Source organism: Podarcis filfolensis, assembly GCF_964270895.1.
Source record: "Podarcis filfolensis genome assembly, chromosome: 6".
Classification (NCBI taxonomy): domain Eukaryota; kingdom Metazoa; phylum Chordata; class Lepidosauria; order Squamata; family Lacertidae; genus Podarcis; species Podarcis filfolensis.
In genome coordinates this window covers 24,952,127-24,962,892 of record NC_139609.1, presented here as the reverse complement: position 1 = coordinate 24,962,892, position 10,766 = coordinate 24,952,127, and the positions used below count along the sequence as shown (strand labels likewise).

Sequence of the window (10,766 nt, the reverse complement as noted above, 5' to 3'; positions counted from 1 at the left end):
CCCACATACAATGAGAAAGCCAAGTACAGCCATTCATAAACACAATAAACTTAAAACCACACTTCCAGACTGCCTGACTGGCTTATTTCCACGCACCAGAAAGTTCTGAAAAGAAAAAATATGCAAGAGCCTAAGCTCTGTCAGGGCTTACAACATGAGCACTACGTGCAGTTTTTCTTTCCTGGCAAAAACTATTTTGGCAGAAAAAAGATGGCTGCTACTGTAAAAACCATGCACAGAAAAAAACCCAATTTTTTAAAAACTCAAATCAATTATGCTACAGATACAGTGTTTTTTTAAGTGGACACTAGAGTGAAATTATGTCAGAAACATTTTAAAGATGCTGCTACTATTTTTAGGAGAAACTACATATTATATACTTTATCTGTGCACTACCTTAAAGATGCCCATGTAAAAGAGGGGGCACAGGGAAAACAGCAATTTGTTTTTGTTGCTGATTTTAAAACTTGATCTCATTAACACACAGGCAGACAGTATCCCTCCTTTTTTATGGTAAATATGTAGAATACAGCTTAAGGAAAATTACATTATTCAATGGAAGAATGTAGCGACATTGAAGAAACAGGTCATGGCAGCCTAATCCTCCAGTATATACCTAATATGGTCTGGGAAGATTACATATCAGAACGTAGCGCTATGCTCATGTACACACTATGCTTGGCTTTCAAACAGAAAGATGATGCTAAAGCATGTTCTGCTTAGTAAAGGTAAAGGTACCCGACCATTAGGTCCAGTTGTGACCGACTCTGGGGTTGTGGCGCTCATATCGCTCTATGGGCCGAGGGAGCCGGCGTTTGTCCGCAGACAGCTTCCGGACCATGTGGCCAGCATGACTAAGCCGCTTCTGGTGATCCAGAGCAGCGCACGGAAACGGCGTTTACCTTCCCACCAGAGCGGTTCCTATTTATCTACTTGCACTTTGACATGCTTTCAAACTGCTAGGTTGGCAGGAGCAGGGACCAAGCAACGGGAGCTCACCCACGTCGCAGGGATTCGAACTGCTGACCTTCTGATCACCAAGTCCTAGGCTCTGTGGTTTAACCCACAGCGCCACCCGCGTCCCAAGTGTAAGTGTTCTGCTTACACGAGCAAAATATCCCACTCTGAAATTAGGAATAATTCTTCCAAAAGTATCCTCCTCTAGAAGTACTGTACTGGAAACACAAAGTATAAAATACATTTGTACTGCAAAGAAAATACACCTTGTTATTTGATGTCCATATATTATGGCATTTACTTGTTTCTTACCATAGGCTGAAGTTCTGTGACATATTCCTTGTTATGAAGGATATTTTTATTTCCATGTGTGTTCTCTGCAAACTTGCTGCTCTGATCCAAAAAGTTCTACAAAGAACAAAACAACCAGTTGATTGACAACCTACTTCTGATTCTTTTTAGCCAAAGCTGATGTTTTCTGCGGTAATACAGATATTTGCAAAAGGAAAATATCTGCCCTTAAGAACATAAGAATCACCTGCTGGATGAGGCTAACGGCCCAACTATTTTAGCATCCTGTTGTTACAGTGGCCAACCAGATGCCTATGGGAAGTCTGAAAGTAGGACTTCAGCACAATAGCACTTTCCCCACTAGTGATTCCCAGCAGCTGGCATTCAGAGGCATGCTATCTCCAACAGTGGAGGCAGAATATAGCTTTACTGTCCATGCATTTGTCTAATCTTTTAAAGCCACCCAGGTGGCCTTTCACATTCTCAAAGTGAATTCCATGGTTTAAATATGCAGTGTGTGTAGTAGTACTTTTTTCCCATCCTAAATTTTCCAATATTCAACTTCATTGGATATTTCTGAGTTTTAATGTTATGAGGGAGGAAAGATGTTTTTTCATTCACTTTCTTCATAAATTTATACACCTTGATTGCGTCTCCTCTTAACTCACCTTTTTTCTACATTAGAAAGCCCCAAATGTTACGATCAAGGAGTTTCTCCACCTCCCTGATCAATTTGGTTGTCCTTTTCTAGACCTCTTGATAGAACAGTTGAGGAAAATATCAGTGCTGTTCTGTTGGCCTTGCATTTCATGTTCTACTGGACCAACTTTTTACTCAAACACTTGCATACTCTCACACCAAGAAATGTTGGTATATATTTAAAATATATAATTAAAACTATACTCCTAAGCACAATTATCAGGAACTCCTATTAAAATGAATGTGATTTTATCTGTATAAACATATAGAATTGGTACTTAAGGCTGAAATGCTAAGGATATTAGCAGAAGGACCCACTGAAAATAAGTGGGACTGGTTTCCTATTAAATCTGTTTAGGATTATGTTGTTAGCTTTTATACCTTAAGATGTGTTGTAGAAAAACGGGGGGGGGGGTTGACTTGTTGCTGCCCAACTCCCCAAGGGACTGAGTCCCCCAGGTCCATGATCGGTCATAGATGAATGGGCGGAGGAAGGATGAAGTGAAAGCAAGGCAGATCTTTATTTTTCTGTTGCAACAGAGTTCTCTCCTCCCCTTGCACGGAGGTAAGAGAGACCAAGAACCAAGTATGCAGGAACCTTTAAAGACTTTTGAAACTGCCCAACCCCTTAGCCAAAGACCACCCTAAAAGAATCATACATACATCACAGGATGCGGTCAACAATAGAAGGAATTGTTTAAGGCTTTAATCCTACAAACACCTGGGAGTAAAACCCACTGAGCATAATAGGGATTATCTGAGTAAACATACACCAGATTGTACTGCACATCATATTAAGACAGTAATCCTACACACACTTAGCTGGATGTAAACCCAATCTGATTCTGTCATAAGCCCTGTAGAGACTTCTTGGCAGGGCTGCTCTCACTCCAAAGGACGAGTGAGAATGTGGAGTTGAAACCCTGTCTAGAAGGAGCTGATCTGGATGCTGGCGAGGGACCTAATGGGTTGCCTGAAGAGAGTCCCACCTCACTGTTATTGCATAGCTTTAAGGCAGAGGCAGAACCACTGATGCAACTTCAATTCCATCTCCTCTAAGTGAAGCTCTCCCCAACCCCAGGAAGGTGACTGAGACCAGGCTCATCTCCACCTCTGTGGCCAAAGACATGGCAAAGATTATCCCGGTGTGAACAGACCTACAGAAGTGCCTGCTTACTTGCCCAAGCTAGTTTTGTCTAACTGCTTACCATTAATTCTTGGTCCATGAAGTAAGGCTTCTCTGCAGATCCATCATTTGTTTCTCTGTCAACAGCAAAGCAAAGCAATAGGGCATCCACTATTGTCTGAAATACTGATAAGAAGTTGTGGGCGATGAGATAAGCCAAAAAAGCAACCAGCAGCAGTGGAACTACCCAAACGTGTAATTCACGGTTGTAGTTAAATGCCATCAAACCTCCAAAAACTGTGAAACATATCACAAACACCTGTATGAAAATAAATGTAGAGACTATATTTCAGAAGAAGCTATTGCAGACTTCACTCACCAAAGATGACCAAAACATTTAAGTGTATTTAGCATTTAGAGATTATTGCATTCAAAAGATTACAGGGAATGTCTTATTTCAAACCTTCCCTCTGCTTGCAAAATTGTTTGCTTTGTTCTTTTTAATTCTTATCTGTATATTATCTTAAATTAAGACTATTAACTGCTTGAGGAAAGCAGCACCATTTTCCAATGCTTGCTTCAGATGTAATGGCAAATTATGGTTTGGCGTTACATGAACAAGCCTCATGTATCTTCTTCCTCTCCTTGTGCAGCCTGATTCCCTCTGAGTTATAACATGACAACAATTCGCCAGCTTGCTACTACAACAGGACTGGAGAAACTACAGTGTGCACAAAGGGACCACTGGTCTTATCTGTAAGGTATTCTTAAGATGTCTTCAGGTGGGGTATTAGTTTTCTCCTAGTGCTTGCCCTTCTGACTCACACAAAATAGGAAGTCAGGGAGGGCGCAAAGGAAAGGCACTGCAACTCAAATTCATATAATGCCAAGTCACAATATTGCAGAATGCCCAACCCAACTCAAACAGGACTTCCCTGTTTACTTAAAAATTTCAAACTTTGTTATTTCTCTATAAACATCACTCATGAATCCTAATTTATTTCTATATATTATACTGTACTGATTAGGGGAGATTTCAAGTAAGGAGCAATATTAATTGCCATGAGAGGAGAATTGAACTTTGAGATTTTTGAATTCCATTGTTATACAAGACAGTATTTTCAGTTACTAATCAATGGCACAGTGATAATAAGGTTTTACCTTTCCTAGAAATATAACGAAGTCACTGAAGCAGCTGATTGCTGTGGCATTAGCTGAACTCTTTGATAAAATAACAGCAGCATCTTCTGCTGAGGTCCAAAAGTATGTCCCATTTATGGCTGTTGCTGTGTATGCATTCTGTAATTAGAATGTAAATTGGTTTAGTTAAAAAAAAAAGGAAGGAAGGAGAATGAAAAGTAGAAGGTAGAAATCTTAACCTAGCCAAAGTTACTTCAAAATCAGATCTGACAAAAGTATTCCATAATTCTATGAAAAATATCTTGCATAATCTTTGAACCTAATTTTCAAAAACCATAGAACTTCTTCTTAACTGAAATGGTTAACAAAGTTAAAAAAATACAGCTAAACCTCTTACCACAAATTAAACAGTTTTCTTTAAATCTCTGAAGATCAATGCCCAGCATTCCTCAAGGATTTAGTTACTGAAGTACAAAGTGGGTATATAAATGAAAGAGGAATGTGTGAAACTGTGTACAATTATTCTTTTCAGCCGTCTGAAAGCAGTCGTATTTTGTTTAGAGAAAAAGAAAAAGAATTACATCATTCTTGAACTATTTTTTAAAAAGCCATCTCATATTGGCATTCTTAACAGAGATTAGATTTAGATTTAGATTTAGATTTAGATTTAGATTTAGATAAATTTATTGTCATTGTCCGTATATACACAGTATACACAACAACGAAAATCAAACAACCCCCCAAAGACCGGGTTCACATACACATTTACACGTATCTCCAACACTCTCATCCTATTCAGACATAATCTATAAAACATAACATAATCCAGAATATAACATAACCTATTTAAAGGCATAACATAACCTAAAACCTATCTCATTCCTTCCTACTCCCTGCTTGCTATTTCTTGCAACTGGCCCTGAGATCATTATTTAGTGCAATCAGAGCTCTTGGATAGAAACTATTCAGAAGGCGTGTGGTTCGTGTTTTCATTGTCCTATATCTTCTGCCCGAAGGCAACAGTTCAAAGAAGTTGTGAGCAGGATGGGTGGGATCCCTCAGGATATTGTGTGACTTCTTCAAAGTGCGAGACGTGAAGATCTCATCCAGGGTTGGTAGTTGGAGCCCAATAACATTCTGGGCAATTTTAATTATTCTCTGTAAAGCTTTTTTATCCGTTTCGGAGCTGCTCCCATACCACGATAATACACTATAGGTTAAGACACTCTCGATGGTACTGTGATAATAGGACAGAAGTAGGTGCTGAGATAGATTCAGTCCCCTGAGCATTCTCAGGAAATACAACCTCCCCTGCACCTTCCTCACAACCATATTAATATTTGCAGTCCATGAGAGGTCCTCAGAGATATAAATGCCCAGGTATTTAAAACTACCAACCCTCTCCACCTCCTCGCCATTTATGTACAATGGTAAAAATACACTTTTCTTTCTCCTAAAGTCAATTATGAGTTCTTTGGTTTTTTTGGTGTTAAGCATAAGATTGTTTTCTTTACACCATTGAATTAACCCCTGTACTTCTTTCCTATAAGCAGTCTCATTGTTCTCACTAATGAGCCCCACCACTGTTGTATCATCCGCAAATTTGATGATTGTGTTGGACTTATACAGTGGGGTGCAATCAAATGTGTACAGGGAATAGAGAAAGGGACTTAGCACACATCCCTGAGGGGCTCCTGTGCTTAATACTAGAGTAGAAGAATAGTAAGGTCCCATTCTCACTGTCTGCGGCCTATCAGTCAAGAAATTCCTTACCCACAGACAGATCTTCTGATGTATACCCAAATTGGTCATTTTAAGAAATAACCTGTCTGGCAGAATTGTATTGAAGGCAGAACTGTAGTCCACAAACAACAGCCTTGCGTAGGTTCCCTGTCGTTCTAGGTGACTCAGTACAGTATGGACAGCGATGGAAATAGCATCATCAGTAGATCTGTTTCTTCTGTATGCAAACTGGTACGGGTCTAGAGTGGATGGAAGACCAGCCTTAATATGATCTAGCACCAATCTCTCAAAACATTTCATAACAACAGATGTTAGAGCTATTGGTCTATAGTCATTGAGAGATACCACCACTGACTGCTTGGGGACTGGCACTATAATCGATGTCTTCAGGCAGGTAGGGACAGAACCCTGCAACAGGGATAGGTTAAAAATGTCCGTAAATACCCCAGCTAATTCTGCAGCGCAGTCCCTAATAACCCGTCCCATAATTCCATCCGGTCCAGCTGCCTTCCTAATGTTAATGCTCCGAAAGGCACGTTGTACGTCAGAGGTCTGTAATAAAAATGGTTGTCTATCAGTAGTAGTTTCTGATGATGTGCTGGTAGCCAATGCTGTAGTGACGGTAGTTCCAGTTCCCACCTCAAAGCGACTAAAAAATTGATTCAGTTGATCAGCCAGGTGCGCACTGCTACTGGCCAGTTCGTTTTTAATATTTTGCCCTGTGATTTGTCGCAGGCCTTGCCATACTCGACGAGGGTCGGAGCTCTCAAAAAGTTTTTCAATCCTCCGGCAGTACATAGCTTTGGCATTCCTAATGCCCTTTTTCAATTTGGCTCTGGCTTCTCTATACTGTTGCGCATCACCAGAATGAAAAGCAGCATTTCTTACCTTTAACAGAAGATACACATCCCTGTTTAGCCAGGGCTTGTTGTTAGGGAACACCCGTATTTGTTTGGTGGTAGTGACAACATCAATGCAGCTTTTAACGTAGAACAGTACTGTTGAAGCGTATGTGTCCACATTATTCTCCACAAAAAGCGACCACTCGGTGCTCCGAAAGCAATCTTGAAGTTGCTCAGATGCACCTACTGGCCACACTCGTATCTCTCTAGTTGATGGTCTAATTCTGCATACGAGAGGTCTATATGATGGTATCATAAGTAAAGATATGTGGTCTGACTGCCCCAAATTGGGCAAGGGCTTGGTCTTGTATCCATGCATGATGTTACTATATACTCGGTCCAGGGTATTTCCCCCCCTAGTGGGACAATCAACATACTGGTGGAACTTAGGAAGCACAGTCCTTAAATCGGCTCGGTTAAAATCACCAGCAACCACAAATGCTCCATCCGGGTGGGCCCGCTGCTGTTTGCTAATAGCAGTTAGCAGGTGGCCCATAGCTGTAGTAGTGTTTGCATCGGGAGGTATATACACCGCTGTTATTATAACAACATTAAACTCACGTGGCAAATAAAAAGGGCGGCACTTCACCACTAGGTACTCCAAGTCAGGAGAGCAATGCGTGTCCATTTGTTTGATGTCCGAGCTCCAGTTGTTATTTATATAAACGCAAATTCCTCCTCCTCTGCTCTTCCCGGATTCAGCGGTTCTATCCGCTCTAATTACTGAGCGTCCTTCTAGCTGCAGAAGTCCCTGTGGAAAGGAGGGATCCAGCCACGTCTCTAAAAGGACCATAACACAGCAGTCCCGGATACTTTTCTGCCGAGAGGTAATAAGCTCCAACTCCTCTACCTTGTTAGGTAAGGATCTCACATTTGATACAAGGAGACTTGGCAATGCAGGCTTGTGGGGATTTTTACCTAACCTCACTCGTAGTCCAGCCCTGCAACCCCTCTTCTGCTTACGCCCTCTCCGTTTTCTTTTCTTTCTGGCAAGGAGAGCAAGGGGAGTATCCCAAGAATGTGCAAGATATGGAGGCTCTCTGATAAGCTCAGCTGGAATGTTATAGGTTGAGACCTCCTGGCTGCAACCTTCTCCTCTGCCGATACTTAAGAGCTCTTGACGACTATAAATTTCTTGTGCCTGAGTATTCACAGTCCATAGCAGCAATAAGTTCACAAATAAAAATAAAACACAAATCACTGAATACCGGTCTTCGGAGTGCCGAGCCGCTGCAAGTGCTTGCGCCGCCATCTTAACTCCTATTAGCAGAAAGCAAAGTGATTCTGCCAAAAGAATTTATAGTTTTCCATATTTATTTGGGATTTGAATACATTACAGTTAGTTTGCTTTTTTGAAACTGAAAAATTCCTCAGCATCTGCTGAAAAGTGTCGCTCAGACTAAGATTTATGCCCCCAATTTGAATTTTCTTTTCATAATTAGGAAAGTTTTGGGCTTTGATTTAATGAATGTACATCATTGCACTTAATATAGCAGTGGAGGTGGAAGAAAAATCAAACAAAACGTAACTTGCAAACATGAATTCTATTGTAGCTGACTACTTTAGCAATTTCTAAAGGGGTGACACAGTTCATTGGTTGCAGCAAAAATAACCTAAGATCCTTGTGGCACTTTAAAGATCGACCATTTATTTTGAAATATGTCAGGTGAAATGAAATCCATTAAAAATTATGCCTTTATAGTTGCAGCCGCCATCTGCGGAACATTCTCCCTATTGAGATCTGCCTGGTACCTTCACTGACATCTTTATGGTGCCTGGTAAAAATATAACTCATTCCTCCCCCACCTGGCTGTTGATGGACTATTATGATGATGTATTTGCTTTTACTGTGCTGCCACAGCTTCCTGCAGCTGATATGGAGGGATGTTGTTGTAGGTTTTCTATAAATTGCATGCATTTTAGTACGAATGTGTCAATATTATAATGTTTTTAAACATGTTTTAAGTCTCTTGGACACCTCTGTGTAACAAGCAACTAACAAGCATAGCAAATAAAACAATTTGTTAGTCCTTAACATAACACAAGATTCTTTACAGGTAGGTAGCCGTGTTGGTCTGCCGTAGTCGAAACAAACTAACAAGATTCTTTGACGTTTTGACAATTTTAACATGTTTTGTTAAAGACTTAAATCCTTTGCTAGTTCATATGTTCACCGCAAGTCCATAGACCAAGATATCCAAAATTGCAACGGCAGTACAAACTAGCAAGTCTGGAACACAGACAATTCAGTTACACTTACACCCAAAGCATTTGAGAGATTACTTAATCCTTTATATACCCAATAAGTCACTGTGGTCTACAATATAGCTTTTCCTTCAAGTTCTAAAGATACCAGAAACCCACTCCACCGAGACTCGGAGCAGGGTCTTGTTCTGCAGAGCAGCACTCCTGTCGAGACACGACAGACGCCCACTATCTGAACTTTCTGGAAACAACTGAAGACAGTTTTGTTCTAAGAAGCTTTCCTAGCTGGATGAATAGGTCTCTGATATATCTGCTGTTATTTCCTGTGTTGGGGTTTTATTGTGTGTGTGTGTGTGTGTGTGTGTGTGTGTGTGTGTTATTCAGATGTTTTTATTGCATTTTGCACAATGCCTTGAGATCTGTGTCGAAGGTGATAAATAATAAGTTACTATCCTACAACTCCCTTTTAGAAGAAATTCAGCCCCTATGTTCCAGTGCCTGGGAACCAAAGACTATATTTCTCACAGATAAATAAGGAATGGGATTGTTTACATATTTTGAAATAGCACAGTAGACAAAAAAAAAGTACTTAGGGGGAAAAAACATCCCTCTGTACTTCACAACACAGAATGAATGTCAAGGGTCTTGGAAAAACTGACCTGTTAGCTTCATGAGAAAAGCCCTGTGGCAGAGGTCCAAGCCCTAAAGTTTCCTGCTTCTGAAGAATAATTGCAACTTTGTGTAACAGCTGAATTCAGTCTTCCATTCTAGGACTCTATTAAAAATGAGCTCAGTGAAAAGAGGAGAGCCATAGCAACAAAATCTTCTTTTAAAAGAAGCCAAAAACAAGCTGGTCAGACGTGATTGTATTTAGCTTCTTTGGTTTGCTCATACAATCTGGTTGGTCTCAATCCATGCCGCATACAGAACTGTCCCAACCCAGGTACATAATAGTACAGTAAGATGGCACACAGATTATAAATGATGTACCATGCTGGAGCTGTGGTGTATTGTCCCTGGATATAGGTAGACTACTTACGACAGGTAGGCAGACTACGAATAGGAATAAAAGGGTGTCTGAATGAGCTGAACCACACTGATTACAATGAAATCAAGTTATTTACTTGCAGAACATCTACAATTCAGGGCAGTTCAACTTTTGCAAGAGTACCTTGACATGAAACCCGTGGGCTACACACTGCCTTGTTGTGCGGACTGGGGAGCGAGGCCAAAATTTGAATAAATGGGGGCCCGAGAGAGCTAATGCAATATCACTTTTCAAATTAATAAAAGAACCACACTGATTATAATGTATTTTGTGGTTTTATATACTGATTTTGTTCTGTGAACTGCCCTGAGACCTGAGGGTATAGGGCGGTATATAATTTATTTATTTTTATAAATTCTAAATAAATAAATAAACCAACTTATTTACCTGTGGAACATCTACATGAACTTTAATCAATAGCACAGTGTGGATTAGGAACCTAGGCTGAAAACTCCAGAGCTCAAAGGGTGGCATTTAGCTGGCCACTCTCTCTCAGCCTAACTAACCTATCTCATAGGGTTGTGTGTAGCTACCATGAGACCAGTTTTGCTGAAGGCGAGAGAGAATAAAAATTGCTTAATTGCTTAATTAATTATTCAATGAAAAACATATCCATGTGCAGCTTTCACCAGCATGCTGCCTCGAGATCCTCCAG

At 40.4% G+C, this 10,766-nt stretch overlaps 1 protein-coding gene and 2 long non-coding RNA genes across 13 annotated transcripts in view; 1 reads left to right on the top strand and 2 right to left on the bottom strand.

Annotated features, from left to right (window-relative positions):
* The window catches only part of SLC44A3 (solute carrier family 44 member 3), a 104,518-nt gene that overhangs the window by 1,807 nt on the left and 91,945 nt on the right, over nt 1-10,766 (bottom strand). For all 11 annotated transcript variants that reach the window (XM_083620644.1, XM_083620645.1, XM_083620637.1 and 8 more), the window contains 3 exons: nt 4,235-4,372; nt 3,156-3,392; nt 1,270-1,365 (listed from right to left, as the gene is read on the bottom strand). In XM_083620644.1, the coding sequence (XP_083476770.1) occupies nt 1,270-1,365; nt 3,156-3,392; nt 4,235-4,372 (471 nt within the window). The remainder of the gene's footprint in view (nt 1-1,269; nt 1,366-3,155; nt 3,393-4,234; nt 4,373-10,766) is intronic.
* LOC310765613 lies at nt 299-1,461 on the top strand. The gene is made up of 2 exons (XR_014549676.1): nt 299-728; nt 1,111-1,461. It is a non-coding gene; the product is annotated as an uncharacterized lncRNA (long non-coding RNA).
* Nucleotides 4,407-10,016, bottom strand: LOC310765626. Its single transcript, XR_014549689.1, has 2 exons — nt 9,723-10,016; nt 4,407-4,677 (listed from the first exon to the last, which is right to left on the bottom strand). It is a non-coding gene; the product is annotated as an uncharacterized lncRNA (long non-coding RNA).